At 35.6% G+C, this 21,678-nt stretch overlaps 1 protein-coding gene across 2 annotated transcripts; it reads right to left on the reverse strand.

Annotated features, from left to right (window-relative positions):
- Positions 1-3,679: 3,679 nt before the first annotated feature.
- LOC113283383 (ATP-dependent DNA helicase Q-like 4A) lies at positions 3,680-14,660 on the reverse strand. Of its 2 annotated transcripts, none has more exons than XM_026532618.1 (26): positions 14,441-14,660; positions 14,082-14,171; positions 13,827-14,000; positions 12,795-12,852; positions 12,032-12,484; positions 11,751-11,924; positions 11,523-11,653; positions 11,015-11,387; positions 10,464-10,595; positions 9,886-9,972; positions 9,666-9,793; positions 9,191-9,311; positions 8,607-8,758; positions 8,393-8,528; positions 7,162-7,285; positions 7,016-7,086; positions 6,835-6,903; positions 6,500-6,619; positions 6,247-6,405; positions 6,077-6,157; positions 5,827-5,988; positions 5,683-5,738; positions 4,838-4,985; positions 4,643-4,746; positions 4,466-4,543; positions 3,680-4,344 (listed from the first exon to the last, which is right to left on the reverse strand). In XM_026532618.1, exons 2-26 carry the CDS (start codon positions 14,105-14,107, stop codon positions 3,918-3,920), a joined length of 3,744 nt encoding a protein of 1,247 aa, XP_026388403.1. In that variant the 5' UTR covers positions 14,108-14,171; positions 14,441-14,660; the 3' UTR covers positions 3,680-3,917. The 2 variants fall into 2 exon arrangements, with proteins under 2 accessions (XP_026388403.1, XP_026388401.1); XM_026532616.1 differs by having other exon boundaries at positions 12,795-12,855.
- Between the last annotated feature and the right edge of the window lie 7,018 nt (positions 14,661-21,678).

A 21,678-nucleotide genomic window follows, 5' to 3' on the forward strand; every position in this document is an offset into this window, starting at 1 on the left:
ATCTTTAGTAAACTGCTAACCATATTTGTCGGCATTATTATGGCGACTGAAATCTTTTGGGTATTGTTTTGAACACATCCGGTCTTTCATGAACGACAACCTTGAGTTTCTGGTTTATCCTTCTTGTCAAAAAACAATAAAATGTGTGCATGTACGTGGTAAGTCTCTCTCTATGAAATAGAATGTAGAGACAAAAATATTTAAAACTAGAACCAAGGTAAACAACACGATATATATAAAAAAAAATACAAATATATACACACTGACACTACCTCCTTTCACATTCCCAAAATGTTTTCTTTGTCCAGAGGCAGAGAACCTCCATCAAAAGCTTTAGATGAATCTCCTTTTAGCACTGCATTTTTCAGTCCACTGTGTAAACCAGCCCTTGGTTCTTTCTCTCCCATTTAAGTCCGACACATTTCAATACATGCATAGGCATCAACATAACACTTTTGTTCCTGGATTGTAAATGCCGTCCCGCTTGTTTATTAGTATCTATTGAACATGGAAACAGTTCTTATTAGGTGATCAAAATATTATTAATATCTATTGTTAAGAGAAACAATACTTGTGCCTAGAAAATGTTCATGTCTTTGAAAGTGCCTTGAGCAACAATATGCACATATTTTAAGCATCAATAAAATGAGCGACGGGTACCTATGGAGGTAAAAATTGGGACGGGTCAGCACGTTTATGTCACGGCATAGCACGTTTAAATTCGAGCACAGCACGGCACAACACATTTGTTTAATGTGTTGTGTTGTGCCAGACAAATAGGCAAAGCGGCACAGCACAGCACGCGGCACGTGTTAGCACGCGGCACAGCATGCGAAGAAACCACGCCACGTCATGCGAAAAATACTACAAAATACATCACATTTGATGCATATTTCACAAAAAGATCATTGTTTAGCCAATTTCTGACATTTTATTTTCGTTATGCTAATTTATTTCTATAATAACACATGTACTAACTAAAATATCTCAAAAAATATTCATTTTGGAGAGCATAAAATAAGTGTGCTAGCACAGCCCGGTACGGCACAACATGTTTATTTTTCTGGTACAGCACGGTACGGCACGCCATTTAACACAGCACAACATGTCTGAATCTCTGGCACAGCCCAGCTCAGCACGCGACTTCGTGGGCTGGGCTGTGCCGGGCCGGCACCTTTTACACCTCTAGGTACCTATATACTAAGCATCAATAAAGTTGCAAAAATATACTTGATGGAAGTGTTACTTGCATGCCGATGGTATACTGTGTTAGTTAATTATCGAAGTGTTTCGGAAACTTAATTTAATTGATCTTACTTGCAGAACGCTATGCAAGATCAATTACTTGAAGTGTTAGGGAAACGTCTACACCCTTTCATACTCATCTTCATCCGAGCTATCTATCATCAGAACTGTCATTAGAACTGGATTGTAATGTTATTCCTTCGTCCAGGAACACATACCGCTATGCTACTGCTGCTCTCTTAGCTTCTAGCTGTTGTCTACGAACCTCATGTTCTGCCTAGCACGAACTTGTTTATAATTTTATAGATAATTATTTGTGTTAGAGAAGGATAATTTTTGACACTTCATAATCCTACTAGGTGATTATAAATAGTACAAGAGAACAAAAAATATCCATAATAGAAGATATGTATTCTTGATAATTCAGGTCAAAGTGACTGGCGTTAGTGATGTTAGGGGTGCATATACCCTACCCATACCCGCCAATCCTATCCTATCCGTCAGTTTTTTAACCGTATCCTATCCTATCCACTATTTGGCGGGTAGGATGGCGAGTAAAGATTTTCTTAACCGCCAGTAAACGGGTAGGGTGGCGGGTATAGGCTATATCCTACCCATCCTACCCGTTGTGTAGCCCTAAGTGATGTCATAGTGTTCATATTCCAGCCAGGCAACCAAAAGAAAAAGGAGAGCAAAAAGACATCGAAGAAATGCCAACATCTTTTTGTTTTTCCTGATTAAAAAAAAAAAAGACATGCCAACTTATGAATAACGGCTGTCTGTCATAAGGTTGCTCTAAAAAAAAATCCATACTTTTAAACATAAACTTGAAGCAGATCTATTAATTACTAGCTAGTAAAATTAATATTATCCAATAATTATAAGCATGTAATAAAAATTTCTCTCTTGATAAATTCTAAACCCTAAACCATACGACTGCATTATGCAAACCAGAGTCGATAATAATCACAGAATGGAACAAAGTCCAGTGTGATTATAATCACTAAACATATGTTCCAGATTATTACCACCCGTGGCATAAGCTATGTTGTTGCAAACATCTTCATCAACACCCTTCAACTGGTCTTCAAGATCGCTATGCATTCTAGTCCAGTCTTGCTCATATGAATCAAAATAGTAACCAGTAGAAAAACTTTTGTCAGGATATTTTGGTCGTTCCGGTGACGATGTTGGACTGTCTCCTGGTGGTGGTGGTGGTGGTGTACGTGATCGTGCCGAAGGTGTTCGCGATGAAGGTGTTCGTGATAATGGTGCTGGTGGAAGTGTTGGTGTTCGCGATGAAGGTGTTCGTGATACCGGTGGTGGTGGAAATGTTGGTGTTTGCAACGAAGGTGTTCGTGATACTGGTAGTGGTGGAAGTGTTGGTGTTCGCGACGAAGGTGTTCGTGATACTGGTGGTGGTGGTCCTGGTGGAAGTGTTGGTGTTCGCGACGAAGGTGTTCGTGATACTGGTGGTGGTGGAAGTGTTCGTGCCGTTCGCGACGAAGGTGTTCGTGATAATGGTGGTGGTGGAACTGATCCTGTTGATAGTGTTCGGGACGAAGGTGTTCGTGATGAAGGTGTCCGTGGTGGTTGTTTATCATCATCTATGTTTCCTTCGTGTATTGTTTCTTCTTCATCATCACCGTCCAAAGTTTCTTCCGGTACATTAGCATCATAAAAACCCCTCCTGCGCCTTTGTGTCCCCTGCCTCGGCCTCGAGGTACCTATACAAAATTTAAACTGATCAAGCAATCTGACCGATTATCTAATTTTTTGCAAAAACTTCAAAGTAAAGTAAAAATTAACTACAATAATAATTACCGAAGCCATCGAAGTGCAGCAACAAGTCATCGGGTGATAATCCGAGTGAACGATCTGAGTTCAAAACTTATTAGTACGATTGAAAAAACACATAAAAGCAATAATTAATAAAATACAAATTAACTACAAAAATAAATTGCCCATCCCATTGTTGTGCAGCCCCAAAAAGTCATCGGATGATAATCTTAATGAGCGATCCGTGTTCAAAACTCATTAGTATCGATAAAACACACACAAAAAAAAACAACATTAATTGATAAATATGAGAATAGATATATCTCTAAGTAATAGAACCTTTTCCAGCAGACCTCTTCTCTTTACCAGAAGACTTCTTACTTGAGCCAAAGCCAAACATGTTTCTCACTCTCTTCTTTGTCCGCTATCTCTTTGGCCAAGAAGGATGAACTGAACGAACAAGTGAAAATGGCTTTGTTTATAAACGTTTTTCAGGACAAGTATATAAGTAAATTAGCTTATTATTAAGGGAACTAATTTATTTTTGTTAATAATATCTCATTTGTTATAAACTTATTATTCTCCATCTAAAAATATAACTTTATATTATAATTTATATTTTTGACAAAAAATAAAAAAAAAATTGCATTTTTAGTTTTTCTTGGATTGGAAATAAATCCTCCTATTAATGAAAACATCGTCTTATTACATTATGGATGTGCCGTGACCGTTAAGACCTTCTAACACACACTATTCAACGGCACGGCACGGCACATATACTTTCCAAACAGCAATGAGATGGAATTACAAAACTGTACGGTGAACTAAAACAAGCAATGGGGAAATCAGAAATGAGCTTAGAACTAAGAAAACACATCCTCGAGAAATGACATTCATCCCTTATATGCGAATTCTTGGTACAGATTACGACCTTGAGTTTGAGACTTGTTTCCGGCTGCCCAAGAAGGTAATACTCTACCTAGCTCGTTATTCGCATTTGAACCATTAATGTTTCCATCGTCGTTGAGGTCTTCCCAATCTAGATCAATATCAATGCATTGATCATATCTCGCCGCATCAAAATCATTATACTCGGTATTTCTATTCATAGCTTCATCTGATGCCCTTTTCTTCAGTGAGCCAGTACTGTCAGTGAAGTCATCATCGTCCTCTATAAAACCTGAGTTAGTTGTTCCAGTCAAATTTCTCCTTCTCTTGTCGCTACCACTGCTGTTGTTACTCTTGTCCTTGCTATGGAAGCCATTTACTGTTATGTCAATCGCTTCAAGTACCCGATCTCCGTATTTGGCTAGCTTGGCCCTACATCAAATGAGCTTATCAACGTAAGCTTTCTTAATAACCATAGATAAAGAAACATAAGAAAAAGATTTCTCAACAACCCCCTTCATGAATCCTGTACAAACATGACAAATCTTCTCACCTGCCGATGCCATTCACTTCAAGAAGTTCTTCTTTTGTTCTGGGGATCGCTTTGCTCAAATTATGTAACACGTTATTCCTGTGGTGGAAGAGAGAGGTCATGACTTGGATTTATCAATTGAATTAGAAAATCTGAGGAAACAGTAACCTAAGAGAAAAAGATAAGTGTGGAGCATACGCAAATATGTGGTGTGCTGCAAGATTGACACCACCTTCAGCAGCTTCTCTTATAAGATTAGTTCGAAGCAGTCTCAAAGCACCATAAACTGTGGCAGAAAGAAGCTGCAACCGAAGATAAACCATCATTTCAGTTAATAATGCTCAAGGTCATTCAGGTTCAAAAGTTCACCAAATATAACAAAATGTAGTTTACCTGCTCAGCTTCACTTTGAGGTTTCTCATCAGGAGTTTCATAAGGTTTCTCGACAGGAGTTTCATATTGCTTATTGCTCATCTTCCCTGACGAGGCAAGTGGGCCTTTTGTCACCGCAGCTTTAACTGTTTTTGTGGATGTGGGGAACCTAATAGGTAGATGAGAAATGACATCAACAGTCTACATAAGCAGTCATGCAACTGTAAAAGCCGGTTTGCATAATTTAACTAACCAAACCCAAACCCGACAGGTAGTAGGAAGTTGTAATAATGTCAGTGTCGAATGCTGACACTTTTCCCAATGGGGAAGACATCTTTGCCAACTACAACAATCTAAAACCTAAAAGAAGAACGCCTCTTTATCTTATACATAACAAATAAACTCATCAAAGCATATCAGTTTCACAATACAAAAAGCTTCAAAAGCACGAATATTCACAGTTCGCAGATATTGTAAGCAACACTTCGATCTGGACTGAGCTAGGGAGCCAGATTATTAGAAACCAAGCGACGTGTAGGGATAATATCCTAAACATGACAGCATACGGTGCCACTGTTGTGGATATCGACATTATGCTAAGCTTTATATGTGCTAATTAGATACAGACTGAGATCTAGTTGAGTTGACTATGTACATCACTTTTGACTTTAGATATGTTACTTAAGTTGGGCACACATGAAATATTTAGTATAAAACTATCAGATTCTAAAGTAAAGTTGGTTGACAAACACGATAACAGTTACAAGTTATTAATAAGCACGAACATGACTGATAAGCTTATGCAAGAAGAAACATAGTTAAAACTTAAGGAATGAAATAACAGATGAAGAATACTATTTTCGCACCTTAAAATAATCTTCTTGCCACCACAGCTAATATCGTAGAACTTAGAATCATTTACCTAAAGACCAAAGTTAGGACAGTAAATAATCAAAACAAAAAGTTTCCAGGCCTGAACAATTTGTGAAGAGATTGAACTGAATGACTACCTTCAATACTGATGATACGGATCCATATATATCACTTTTCTTTACTTCCTCCACAAGCACATCCTCCGTAACAAGATGGCGCAAAATTCGGGATGCTTCCCCCTTCCCAAGATGTTTCCCTGATCCATGAAGCTTCACAGTGTCGTGTCTGTACCTCTTAACCTAATATTATTTATAGCCAAGGACACCACGGTAAGTAATACTTATATAGAGTAAAAATACTGTGAAGTTACTGATCATATCAACTTACAATTTGGCTCATGGAACCTCTGAAGACTTCCAGGATATGAGATGATGAATTCTGCTGTCCTGTTGACTTAACTAACTCAACCTGCGCACCATAAAAAAATTGATTACTCGACCGAGTTCAACCATGCAAAGGATATAAGAAAATAGATATTTAGAGAACTGAATCCTCACCAGCTGATTCGCTATATCTGTAACATCCTTGTCAATATGACTTAAATTCTTGGAACAGTTATCACAAGTTTTATTACACGTTGCAGAATCAAATTTTTCCCCAAAATGAATAAGTTGTAGGAAACGTCGGCAATCAACATCATTTTCACAATAGCTAACCTGTTGAACATAGAAAAGATCACTTCTTTGATTACTTTATTCATGTCATTGAGATATGAAAACAAACACAGAAGAAGATCTCTTAGCCATAGACCATTCGCTGAAGATTCTCAATATTTGTTTCTAACATCCTCTCAGGATTAGATCGTCTAGATCCAGCTGCAAACGGACTTGGCTCCGTGACTCCTTGGCTAATCATATGCTTAACTCGAATCTGCATGTATCAGAAAAGTGGCACGGTAAGAGCCGAACCCAATTTTTTTAATGATTACCATAAATGGAACGTTTAAGGCCCTTAAGGCCTTAATCTTTTAAACAATTTTTCAGATAAGACGATTATGGGTTCATTAGTGCCAACCAATTTTTCTTCTAATAAATCTACAATTAATATAGTGGTTGCCTGGTTGGATAAAATTAAGTGCAACTTACATAATCACTGTAGCTGTAATATAATACGCAAGATGACCGTTGACCATCTCTACCAGCACGGCCACATTCCTGAAAATGGAGAAGTATAATAAAGCCACTACTTAATATCAGTTGTTATTAAGAAAATAATTGAATCACCAAAATCCAAGCCAATTTTCCAGGTCTGGGTTCAAAAAAGGACCTGATGGTAACCTTCAATTGATTTGGGAAGTGAATGATGGATGACAAAGCGGACATCAGGTTTGTTGATACCTGCAAAATCTGTAGGTTAATAAATGATAAACGTATGAGCCATTGTTGACCAAATTAGCAGAAAAGTCGATTTACCCATTCCAAATGCTACCGTTGCACATATGATATTGATCTCATCTTTGCTCCACTGCTTTTGAACAAATGCTCGCTGGTGAGGGTCCATGCTACCATGGTAGAATGATGCTTTGTGACCACATTCCTGAACATCGAAACAACCTTTAACTGCAAGCTCAAAACTTTAAGACATGGATTTACAGTCATAGTTCCACTAAAGTTAAAACAACAGAAGTGGCATCCTAGAATTATAACTTAAGCCTTCGTTATTAGTTATCGGCATTCACAAAGATGAGAGATTTAACTATTGTTCAGTATTTCAAAGTTCACCTACATATAAAATACTGAAGCAGTTTCTTGGATTTCAAGATTTGCAAGTGAATTTCTTGGCAACCAAACTCTTGATGGTACATTGACTTTCACATGTATATTCTCCTTGTTCTTCTATGAACACAATGGAGCAACCATGGAAAACTTTGGAAAGCACAGGGGTACACGAGCTGACTTACAGGGAGACAGTGGTTGTAATGCATGTCAGGCAAGCCTATAACTAGAACATCATGTGATATCATGCGTGGGGGATCAGATGTGTCGAACAGGAAAGTGAACCAGAGCCCACAATTAAAAACCATATACAGAACATGTCAAGAATCTTAGACAGAAGAGTAAAAGCAATGTGAGACTAAAGCTGACGTTAGAGCTATTGATGTCAAGATATCAAACGTAACTAAGTTCAAAACAGTGTTGAAAAAGTAACTGGTGAACAGCTCTTCCCATCCCCAGCCAAAATAGACTATATGGTATTTATAAGTAAACAGTAAAGTTCCAAATAATTTAAGTAGCAGAAAGATTAGCCAATATAAACAAAGTTCAATTGGTATTTTTTTCACAACGATGAACTACTAATTATTCATTTCAGTTTTGGTAACATAAGTGTTACGTCAGAGACTAATAGTAGTAATCAATAGTTATTACAGTTCTTAACTGTTCTCTTCAGGATTGTATACTACTTATTGATTCTTAACTTGCCTAAGACCTATTTCTAGGTTCACTGGCTTTCTAAAAATCAACATGACCAAAATAATCCAATGATACATTTACATGATATTAGCATATGTACTAGATACGTTGTTTAAATGAAAAGCTATATCTCTTCTGTGTCTCAGTATATATTACACTATAATGGTTTACACTAGTTTTAATAATTTGGTTGAAGAATCGATCTAAACCTTCAGAAAAGATAGAGAAAAACCTGTAACTTTTCAGCAACTTTCTCACAGTCAAGTCTGGAAAGACAATAGATGATGCCACATTCATCGAAATGATTCTCTTTGATGAACTTGTGAATGTCCTCCATACATTTTTTTGTCTTTGGGACCGTGGAGTACCTGCAAGTCGCCACTAGTGAGTCTTGACGAGTTAATAACAATACCAAAAACAGAAAAAAAAAATAGTTCAGCACTTACCACAAATTCGGACGATTGAAACTTTGCGTAAAAACAATGCAATTCACGAGACCAAGAGCTTGCACAACGTCTTCTTTGACACTTGCAGTTGCAGTAGCAGTTAAAGCCAAAACCGGAGTACTTGGGAACTTTTGTTTCAAAATACCAAGGCTCTGGAAAGAGAATCACACATTGAAAATCAAAGACAGGAAACAATCACTATTATAATGGTAAAAATCGATTTGTCAGTTTTAGCAATAGTTCCTTTTTGTGCCTTAAAGAAAAATGATATCCCCCCCATTTTTCCGGTCCTAGACACCTCATTCAAAAGCTACATTTTCAATATACTCCCATCTTCCACTTAGCTAAACCAGCTGTGGGTCTGCATGGGGATGATTCATGGAATTAGGTTTGATTACATCACATGGCATAGATTAAGATCAGGTATGCAGGTTTTACAGGCCAGCGTAACTGCACATAGGAGTATCTCAAGACGATTCTGAGCATGCCCTTGTGCTCATGTCTTTGGTACAAATCTACCATAAGGAACAAGCCGAGCATACACAAGCCAACCTTTACAGTACGAAAAATTTAAGAAGCCAAACCTGATAGTCCGGTCTGAAATCATGTCCCCATTGGCTTACACAATGAGCTTCATCCACAACAATCCTTGAAAGAGATTGACGGGCATGCAAACTTTCCAATTGTCTCAATAAAGCATCACTCCTGCACTCAAATTGGTTTCATATCAACATAAAAGAGTGGTACTACCTCTAAGATTCTCGATATCAGATGCAACCTTCTAAAAAAAACAGAAACAGTTCACTTCAAAAAATAAATTATGCAACACGGTATACACCTGAACAGCATGTTTCACAATCTTTTACCAAGAGTGCTTTAATTCCTAATATTAGGGTACTCGAGTGCCAAGCCAAAGCAGAACTGATCATTGTTGGTCTTGTTACGTATTATATACAAAGAAAGCAGGGGTGCCAGTAAAATAACCAAGAAATGCTACCATTAACTAATACACAACACATCCATATATACCTAAACTTGGATGGAAAAAACCACACTCACTTAGCAACTTTCTCTGGGGTGACATATAATAACTTGTATTTACAGCAACCAGAGCTCAATTCTCTAAATATCTCTTGCTGCTCGGTCCACTCCATATTGGCACTCAAGTATGCAGCAGGGATATTTGCCTATTTCGAGCAAGACGAAATGAACTAAAAATTAATAAGAAAAGAAGTTAAAGCCACAAATTAAGAAGAGAAAGTAATGTAAACATAAGTACCTGGAGCAGATGCATGATTTGATCTTGAATGAGCGAGACAAGAGGTGAAATCACTAAGGTAATTCCATCAGATACAAGAGCAGGAAGCTGTGGATCACATCAGAGTTTAAGTAAGGAAAAAATGGTCAACAATACACTTATGCAATAAAGTAGGACAGGCGTTTTGTTCTTCCTAATCTGTGGCCCAAATTATATCTTATATTTTTATTTATTTATAATCACTTAACCATGCAAAAAATAAAAAATGAGCATTCGGTGTTGTTGCTTTTGCCGGATGACATGATAACGCCCAATAATTCTTTACAACAAAAGAGAACTTATGAAACAAAAATATACTTAAAAGATGACATCTTAGAAGTTGCTAGGTTTTGTTCAGTATTTTTCTTAGACAGTCTAGTTTCATCTAAATAAATGCAGATGAAGGCCACCAGAAAACTGTAACCACTTGGCTTTATAAAGGAATAACCTGGGTTGCATCAATCTACAAGACAACTACAGAATTCTCAACCATGTCTGGATGGACATTATAGGCAAAGCACGGGCATACACAAACGAAGAAGCTCATGGTGATTTCCTACCTGGTATGTCAAGCTCTTTCCACCTCCAGTCGGCATCAAAACAAAAACATCACAACCACTCATTGTTGCATTTATCACCTCTCTTTGATTGGGGCGAAAGGAACGATTCCCGAATACTCTCCTGTTATCGGCCTGGTACGTGGTGCAAATATATTAGAAGAAGCGATATAGTACTAAATTTCAAAATAAACTGTATCTTACATTTGATTGAGATAAAACAAGACTGAAATCTTCAAATACTGGCTGCCCACAGGGCGTGTTAACCATACTGTTCCCAAAAATTGCAAATCTTAAAGAAATGTATCATGAGGATATTGATGTAAAAGCTAAACAATCTAAAATCTTTGATATAAAGCCAATTTGATTCCATAAGGATGACTTCTTCAATGAGGCACTGCCAGGGACATAATGGGCATCTAAGTTGTAACAAATACAAATAGCAATTCCAAATATCACCTGCAGAAATTACAAGTCTTGGAAATTTCTAAGCAACATAGTTTTCAAACGGATGATTAAAAAGAAAGAAGCCATCAGGGAGTTTAGATAAGAACCTCCAGCTCTTTGGACCATGGAAAGTTACTACTGCTCCATCTCTTGTCATTCGATCCATCAATGTATTTAACATCAAAGATTTTTGGAGTATATGCTTCCCTTTCCACAGGGCCTGGTGTGGCAAACCTATCATGACAAGAGAATGATATGGATGACTGCGACCCACTGATGTAGCTGTTTTGTTCAGCACGTATCTGGACTTGAGCATCAAATCTCAGAGGATCAATCCTGAATGTGCTCAAAGGTGTTTCAGGTTGAAAACTCCTGTGTGCAGCGGTGGATGCTAAAGAATGTGATTTCTGTCTCTCTTCATTCACTGATGAAGACTGGAGATATTTCTCAAGCAGCTTAACTTCTTCTTTCAACTGCACCCTGGTTATGAGTGAAAAAACAAAACCAGATACGCTATTACTCTCACTAAAATTAGAGTCTATTAATTTAAATTTAAAAGAGCATATAAGGGAAATAACATCTGGGGAACAATTTGAACATGAAAGAGGGACCCACCTATCCTGACGAAGCTTCTCTAACTGTGGCGGGCTTAACTCATCTCCATTGTCAAGAAGCTCATTCGAAATGGAAATTAGTAAATCCTTCTTCTCCTGCAAATGAGATGCAGCTTCTGGGCAATGTGCTACCTGAACCAATTTCAGTAATATGTATATGTTATAGTTATAAAGAAAATAAAAGAAAAATAGTGGATTATCAACGTTGACCAGACCACAAAATTTTTACCTTCACCCCATGATCACAGTCAATGGATAATTCTGGCGGCAAACATGCTCCTTCATAACTTGTATAACTATCTTTATTTACAACTGGGGTGAATGGAGGGAGCTTAGACATTGATGATTGAGGTGTGCAAGTTAATTGGATGTGCTCCTGAACGATTTGATCTACATCAAGAGTCTGAAACCAAAATGAAGGGTAAAAGGTACCACGTTTTAGAATCATGTTTACCACGGTAGTACTTACACCTTAAGATAAGATACTGAATACTTAAAAATACATATCACCTGAAAGATTTCATCATCATCAAAACCATCAGCAAATTCTGCAACTAACCCCTGATCAGTAGATCCATTACAAACGGCAGCTGGAGAGTTATACATCATTGATTCTTCTCTCCCATGTGGCATTCCCATGTTTGTACCTCTGAAATTTTCTGCAGCATTCACCCTTCTTTCTGGCAAAGAAGAACTCGTGTTTTTTACAGGTTCACCAACTCTAGAACTGGAATTGATGAATTTAGGATGATTCTGAACTTCTTCATGAGTGGAACTTTCAGAAGATCTTCGTGACATGTCAGATGAACTCCATACGGTAGCTTTCTTTGTCGTATCATGAGAAGGATATACCATTGTGGATGGCAATTTCTCTGCACCATTCCTATGAACTAAAGGTGAAGTTATTCCAGGTTTTAAATAAATCCTGCATGTCTCCTTAAGGCTAGAAAGAGTATGCCAAGCCTGTAAAACATAGTTCAGATTTAGCTAATCAAGGTAACCTTCAACAGTGACACGCACGTCAAACATGAACATACACACTGAGGTTTTAACACTAGAAATGTATGCATTCATATATTATGACTTGTTTCAGTTTTGATCTTGAAAAAACAATGCAGAGATTGGAGTACGGATCTTTGTGTGTGTGTATCCTTGTGTGCGTGCAACAATAATGTGGTATGAGACAATAGCAAAATAAATGATGTAAGCTGCGATGTTAAAGTTATCAGTACACTGATTTCGTATTTCTGATACAACATCGTCAATAACTTACCTTTTTAATTTGTGGATCATGCTGCCTTTGAGGATCTACAACTGCAGAAGCCATCGACCTGCTAGAATAATAAAATGAGGAAACTGTATGAGAACACAAATTACTTACCCTTTCAAAAGCTTTACAGTCACAAAATATTCAACGTGTTAAGATAACTGTATAAAGTACTCATGTAGGTTAACTAGCATCAGACGTCAGAGGTTGTTAATTGAGTATTTCAACATGGAATGAGCAAAGTGCTTTTAAATGCATGTTCACTGTAAACCCATACTTTCCTTGTAGCTTACACTTGCACAATTAACCTTCCTCGAATAGGTAAGATATTTGAATGTTACTTTTTAGCTCTCGGACGAATAAGAGGAAACAAAATGATCTAGGGAAGTGCATTCTGTAATTTTACATGTACAAAGAATCCCTCTAAGACATTTTGGCTTAAGATGTATACAAAATAGAAAATCCTTCCACCATCAAAACCCCTTCGATACACATTAACTATTCACACATAAGAAATACTTCAAACCCATCATATATTTGAATCATCAAAGTCCATCCAAATCCAGAATGATGTGGTATGTCGCTCAACTTCCACTATGCTGGATGAAATGTTTTCCTCTTTATGTAGGTTATACAATTCAATACATACAGTTAATAAAAGGAAGACTGATTTTTTTGTTCCAAAAGCAGGTCACTTAAGGATACACAGATACAAAAAGGAAAGGACTTTTGTGCTCTTATTACATCCATTTTGCCTAGTTTTGAGTTTCTTCTAATCAATTTCAATGAGCTCCCCAACTCCAGACTACAACAAGACTCTTACATTAAAAAAGAGTGTATGATATGGGAGGCATCTGTGTCAGGCCTTGCAGCATCTTAATGTTAGATAACACATACAATTCAAAGCTACCTCGCAAGTGTATAATCTCGATAGGTAATCCTAGAACATCTAAGAATGCAGAAGAAAACAAGAGATAAGTATGTGACGAAAAGCTCAACTGCATGTAGATTCATTTATGCCAGTAAGATTTCACATACCTTTCACATGGTATTCCTTCAGAACTAGGTTTCTGTGTTGGTAACGAGTAAAGGAAAGTTGAGCTCAAAAACTTATTTTGACTTGCGAAACCATCATGTGCACTAGCGTGTTGCGCCCAGTTGATCTTTGGAGATTTCTCAGAGGATTTAGTATCTATACTCAAGTTCCTCCCACTACATAAGCAAAAACTATTGTCAACAAACAAACAAACACATAAACCTGAAGAAAGAAACACAGAATATATTTACTCTTACCTAACTGACATTTGCGTAGTAGCCATTAGTTAGCTTGACCACAGCATATCAAACACGAATTTCCAATTAATTCAAACCGCCTTTAAAACGCTGCTAGATCAAAATATTAAACCAATTAAAGAGAATGATATAATGCGTAAAGGATTCAAACAAGTCAACTGAAAAACAAGCATATCATCCATTAAAGTAAAACCCTATCTCAAAATGAAAGAAAGTACATTTTTAATGAAAAATTAGGGCTTAAAAGATGAAATTAGATGAACAAATGGGTAAACCGCATAATCAAAACGGAAAATCTAGAACAAACCCTAACAATATGAGTATAAGAAGAAAGATTCAGAAAAGAGAGAGAGCATTACTTGTGAAAACCTAAGCTGTAAATGGGTTAAGATCGGGGATTCACTGGAAGGTTTGAGGTATCGAAGAGAGAGAGGGGGTTCCGGGTTATTACAGAAGGAGGAGACACAGAAGTAAAAAACCTGGTCTTCTTGCCATGTACGAAGAAGAGATTATTAGGCATCCAAAAGAGAATGAAAATGCTTCGAATTTGGGCGGGATAAAAGTGCGCCATACCAATTTATTTTCATAACACAAAATGAGGAAATTATGAGACCGCGTATCTCTAGGTAAACATATTTGTACGGCTGTTTTCAACTGGGTTAAGGAAATCCGAAAAATAAAAGTAGGAATTACCAATAGGTACCATTATAGTGTTCTTAGTTAGTGTCAGGTCCACAAACTAAAGTCCAGTAATCAGAGGTCCATAATTAAAAGAAAACAGAAAAATGGACCCAAATTTTTAATTCCAGGTCCTATACACGTGCGGCACTAGGCATACGTAATTTTAAAATACCCATATTACCCTAGATATACATAAACATTTCCCCTAAATCGTAGTTCATTTTCTTCATTTTCTTTTTTTGTTTCTGTTCAGAAGAAGAGCTCTGGCGATGGCGACAAAAACAATAAAAAATGTCTTTCATCGATTGATCAAATATCATCAAGCTTTTCTTTCTATTGATCATCTAGAACACCCATAACAAAGGTGAGATTCTTGTTTTAGTCTCATTTTTACCTGTTTTAGGGTTTTAATTTTGTTTTCAATCTATTCTTCTTCACTAGAAGAGTTAATTTATTTGTATAATTAGTTTATTTTGGTGTTCCTACTGAAACTTGAATGATTGATTATGTAATTAGATTCACAAGTTACAAATTGGTAGTATAGATTTGAGTTTTTAAAGTTTGATTGTAGATCCGTGATTGTATGATCCAGCAGTACATATACGTCGTACTGAAGAATACAAGCAATTGATCGTGAAGAAATATAAAAACATGAATCGAAAATGGATCAACGAAGAAGAAGATATAGAATCGTCATTTTGGGTTTTTTTTTGAAACTTTTGAAACTAATCAAAATTATTGAAGACCAAATCGATTATAAGAAGACCAAATCGATTATAAGGTATGTTTTTTTTTTTTTTGAATCTGATTTCTATTCATGTTATCATATTTTCACTTTATTTAGCTTTCAAATGATTGTCTTTTTTGTTATTGTTTTATTTTATATTTATTAAAATCATGCTTTTGTTATTTTGAGTTTTTGTTTGATCTGGCAGTACATAAATGTTGCACTCAAGATAATATACTCATTTTTTATCAACAAAAATTTGTAATATCCATCTCTTGTGTATAAGATAACTTCAAGTTGATTTCAGCTGTTTTGGGATATGATCCAGTAGTTCATAATTGATGTACTGTTAAATAATGAACTAGTATCATACTAAATGCAATGTTGCACCACTGTTTTTGTATCTTAGTGAGTATATATTTCATGTAATGAGACTTCTCACATCTCAGTATTAAGATAATGATACAAAATCAGTGAATTAATACGTTTTTTACTATCAAAATGGTAACTTGTGCATAGGTATCCATTGTAGATGGTCGATTAGAATCATCGCAATGTGGTTGTTAGTAATTTTGTCAGTGTATAATCGTTGCACTTCATAAAATCAGTGTATAAACGATGTACAATGTTATTTTCTCAGGGTATAAAGGCTACACTTCATAAAACGTCAGTCTATAAGCGCTTCACTCCAGGAAAATTCAGTGTATAAACGTTGTACTGTGTTTTTTTTTTGTCAATGCAATTTGGTTTGGTGATTTGGTAACCTTGCAATCTGAATTTTTTTTGTGTTTATTTTTTGTTGCTAGATTTAATCATTTTAGTTTCATACTATAGGTTTTAGGTTTGGTTCTGAGATGATATTACAATGGATGGGTGTATCAGGCAGGAAAGTTACAAATGGAGTTGGTTTCTACAGGTGAAGATTCAAACTAGATTTTGGTAGGATTTTTTTTCTTCATATGGAATTATAGGTATTATATTATATTGGGTTTTAATCAGAGTTGTGGTTATTAATGTGGCATATATTTTTTCCCGAAGATTCATCAATGTCTTTTTACTTTTTGATTACTTGTAGTTTATCTTTGTGTCTGAACCGACAGCATATAGGTTGTACTGACAAAAAACCTAGATGAATTTTGAGAATATGATCCGAGAGTGCTATATGAACTAGAAAAACTCTAGGTAATTTTACTAATTCACATATTGTTTTTTGTTTATTTGTGGACATGATCCAACTGTACATATATGTCATACCGACAAAAATTAGTGTTTTACTATCTGCTATTTAGTAACATTATTAGAATTGTTAGATATTGCTAATATTTGCAGTAATTACTTGTCATTAGCTTCTTCTTTTTATTTTGGTATCTTTTGCAACTAATTATTGTAGGATACAATGAAGGGTCGCAATGCGGCAACTAATTTGATAAGAGCATCTCTTACTCTTTGTGCTCTAGATTCTTATTAGGTGCGTTCTTATGCCATGTTCCTTTGTTCTTTACTCTTTGATACAGTTGGTTGTGTAAGGGTAATTTGGTGTTTGGATTAATATTATGCTTTGAGACATTTAGGAAAGCATGGACATGGATTTAAGAAAATTAGGAATCCGTAGTGCCACTTTTATTGTTTGGATTTAAGTTGCTTGTTAACATCTCATCATGATAGCCTTTTAAACAAGTAAGGTTACGTTCATCCTTTTTAAATGAATTTAATTAATAATAATTTTTGAAAGTACGTGAGTGATGCACTTCAAAATAATCAGTGTATAAACCCTTACTCTAGGTATCACAGTGCATATATGCACTGTGAAAATCTCGGTACATAAACAATATACTCGGAGGAAATCATTTTTGGTGTTTTTTACCGTAAAACAACCAGGCAGTTTAGTAGTTATTGGTAGTTCAGTTCTTCAATCATTCATAGCAGTATCAGATTGGAATGAGTGTTTATTTCTACGCTTTTTTCTCTCTTTATGGAATGTATCCATTGTAGTACTTATGCACTGAATTTTTCGATATAGCATATATGTGTTGTTGGATAATTCAGTATACCATATATGTACTGTAGTAAATTTGTACTGAAATTTTCAGTATAACGTATATGCACTGTTGCAATTTAATCTTTTTTTTTCTCGGTATATCTTGCATGCACTGCAGTAACTATGTACTAAATCCTGTATAGAAATGGATTGGAGGTGTAGTAATGGTGTTAATGATATCTCTCCTTTAATGCTTTTTGAAGTCATTGGAAACTTAGAAGACTTCAGCGTCGATCCAGTGTTGAGGAATTTAGGTACTCAACTAACAGTGCGGTAGATATGTACTCAAATTTGTAAGCAGTGTAGCAGATATGTACTCAATATTGCAGCTGAAATCCAGTGTTGAAGTCTCGACAGACCCTTTTGGTTGTTTATCAAAGATCATTTTGGTTGCTTACACAGGCTTGAACTTGGCATATTGGTCAAATTCTTCAATTGCCATTTTTCTTCTTCTTTTGAAGCATGCCATTTTTTATTTATTCTAAACACTTTGAATTAGTAAAGGAAAGGGGAAAGTCAGGGACTCAGGGGTGTCACCTGGATATTCCAAGCCGTCAAGTAGACCAATATGTTCAGGCGGTTGATAATATCGATTTTAGTTTTTTCTTTTTCTTTTTTGGTACAGCCATTATGTACCCAACAAGTTTATAATAAATTGATTAATTATTTTCAGTATAGACAATATGTATTAAAAGTTGATAGTGTACATTAATCTTTGTTTTTTTTCTTGATCAGTTGATAAGGTCGATCTAGTTTGTTTTTTTTTCTTTTCCAGTACAACCAATATGTACTGACATTTGATCATGTCAAATTTGACGGTATTCTTTTTAGTACAGCTGGTATGTAATTTGACAGTATTCTTTTCAGTACAGCTGATATGTACTTTTAGTACAACATATATGTACTGTAAAATTGCAGTATTTGTTTATGTTAGCCTAACATGCTAATGAAATCAATATTTATAGACTTTTCCAACAAAATTAGTATTGTTCATCGTATTATTTATGTTCTTTCTTACACGTAGAACCAAAGAAGAAAAATAGAAGACAGACAGAGAAAAAAAAACTGAAACGTAGAACTCGATCTACCATTACAACGCCACTAACACCAAAACCACCACTGCTACTACTAAATCATGTCTTCTGGTACCACTACCTGCTACATCATTTGGTGAATCTACGAAAATCACAAAATTGAACCAATATTTTTCAGTACAACATATATATACTGTTGGATCGTATTGTAAAATTCAACTACAATGTCAATGAAATGATGAATGTATGAAATATAACAAAATCAGACCAGTTATTTTTTAGTACAACATAAATACCGCTGGATCGTACTGTAAAAATCAAATTGCATGACAAAATAAACGACAAATCTATTAATATAGCAAAATCCAATCCAATTTTTTTTGGTAAAACGTATATGTACTGTTGGATCATATCGACAAACACCATTTTTGCTGCTTGAGATTCTTCAGAATGGTCTTCTTTTGCTGCTTAAGATTCTTCAGAATGGTCTTGTTCTACTGATTTAGTAGTTCGTTCTTCTTCTCCTGAGATTTTTTTGCTTTTAGTTCTTTAGATCTTGGTTTTTATTTGTTTACCGCTTGAATTCGTATATAAGGGTTTCTAGTAAAAAAAAATTGTTAGAAATTGAGGTATTCAGTAGGTTTTGAAACTCAATTTTATGTTTAATGAACAAATAACGATAGATCTAGAGATGAATATGTAACTATGACAGATCTAAAGATGTTTGCAGTACCCGTTCATTTTCTGCAGCGTAATCGTTATCTTCAATCCTCCATCGCCGATCTGCAACATGGAGAAGAAGAAAGAAAGACGAGAGAGATTTAGTGGAGAGAAAATTTATTTTTTAAGCTTTTGTTATGCCCCACGTATGAAGCCAGGGATAAATCGGTAAATGATCACTTATAAGACAAATTTGGACCCTAGATTAGTATTTATTTCGGATTGGACCCTCCTATAACTATTTATTTGGGATTTGGACCAAATAACAAATTTTCCAAACTAAAAAGCTAAAAAAGGCCGAAAGCCTACCATCTCAAGTACAACTTTCTGGCCTCTAGTAAGATAACGTACCGTAACATACAATAGAACCTTCATATATCAATATTAATACTCTGTATATTAAAAAATATACATATACTGATATAAAATTATATAGTCCTTATTTATAAAATTTCACATTTATTAATGAAACGGAAAAGGAAAATATGTTGAAGATTCATATCAGAATTTGGTTGTAAACTCCGATCTAGGTTGTGATCCCTGATCTCAGTGTTGATTAATGGGTTGTTTGTCGGTTATCACCGATTTAGATGTCTAACTTAGCTAAGAAGAAATGAAAACAGTTATGGGTTATTTTTATTTGTGGGCAAGTGGAGTGCCCCAACCAAGCAGCGTCCAGACGAGACCTAGTTTGAATGTTTCGTCACCATTTAGGAAAGAGAAAGAGTTTTAAATCTTCCCTCCAAAAGTTTTCTTTCTTTATTCCATTATGCTGGTATGTAATTCTCTTCGAATTAGGGTTTATAATTTTCTTTTTTTTTCATTTCATTTTGGATATCTAAGCTATTATTCTCGTTTGATTGTAGTTCAAACTTCATGTGTATGTTTTTTTCTTTATGGTATTTGATTTATAGGTACTAATTTGATCAGAAATTGCAAGAGAAGAGGCAAAACTTCACCTCATTCACTTATTCATTCGATTTATACGATTAGTATGTTATTTTGGTTCTACCATCATATGTGTATTTTTCGTTAATTTTCCTGAAGCTTTTGAACTTTGTATGTTGTTTTTTTTAAGAGCGTTTGATTAGGGTTTTGCTTGCATGTTTGGTCACGAATCAAAAAATATATTTCAGTGTTATTTTTAGATATGGTCAGTTTCTCTCAATATATAAGGATTTATTATTGTGAGGGCTATTTTGTTTTTCCTCCCCTGTCAAGATTGGTAATTAGTGTTTCCTCCCCAAAAAGATTAAAATTAGTGAATCCTCCCCTCGTTAGAAATTTCGTCCATTACTCGGTTAGCTGAGTCAGCTGTTGTGCATGCGTGACAAAAACAGTACACGTGTCTTATAATATTCCCAAAACACCCTCATTTTTTTCAATAATTCCATAGCCCATACTTGCCCAAATCCTTAAATCCATTGATTCACATCATCGTCCCTCTCTATCTAAAAGATAGAAAACAGTAGCAACAAGCTTCATCTAAATCAAACAAGGTTTTGAAAACATTGGATGGTGTTCGATTTTACTAAATAGAGAACCCACACTTACACTCGTTGATATCGATTACCCACCCCCAACAATATCTATCGATCACCACATTTTCATCAACAGACGCACTCCCGGTCGACGACGACACCCAATAAAGATCCAACTCGATCCAATTCTTTCCGCACATCACCAATAGTATTCTTTCTCTTCCTCATTACACAACTCAAACCCTTTAAAATCTCTTGATTTCTCTCCTCATTTGATACCCTATTTTTTTCTTCTATAAAACCCTAATTTCGTGGTCATTTACCCCTTCTTATTTCTTCTTCTTGAGTACTGGGCGTAGATGAGAGTCTAGGAATTCGACTTATAACCAATTAGGCCAAGAAGGGATATAAATTGATTTCACATGTTCTTCCCCAATTCTCACCGGCAGTTCTTGCTAATGAAATTGAATCGGGAACGAGAAAAAGAGTGACAAACAAATTGTTTCCACCGATATGAAAAGTTGTGGTATTACCGTCATCGATTGAGGTTTACATTTATGCATCAAAGGAAGAAGTTGAGCTCGAGTTGTCAGAAATTGATTAGACAAAAAGGGGATCTCATCTGTTAACTAATGAGTTTTGATTGGAAGAAACTGAATTGATGATGCCACGAAATCGATGGGAGTTTTTTGTTGCTGTCGTGATTTGGTGTTACATATGTATATATAGTAAATGGTGGTGGAGTTTGATTTCTGGTACCAATTACCAAATATGCTAGAGTTATGGGAATCAACTGAACGCCATAATTGCTTCCTTGGATTAAAATAGTGTGCGGATTTGGTTATGTGCTGATAAATTAATTCAACTATTTATTTGACTGAAATTTTTCTTACTTGATTTTAGGGGCTCTTTTAAT

Source organism: Papaver somniferum, chromosome 5, assembly GCF_003573695.1.
Source record: "Papaver somniferum cultivar HN1 chromosome 5, ASM357369v1, whole genome shotgun sequence".
Lineage (NCBI taxonomy): Eukaryota > Viridiplantae > Streptophyta > Magnoliopsida > Ranunculales > Papaveraceae > Papaver > Papaver somniferum.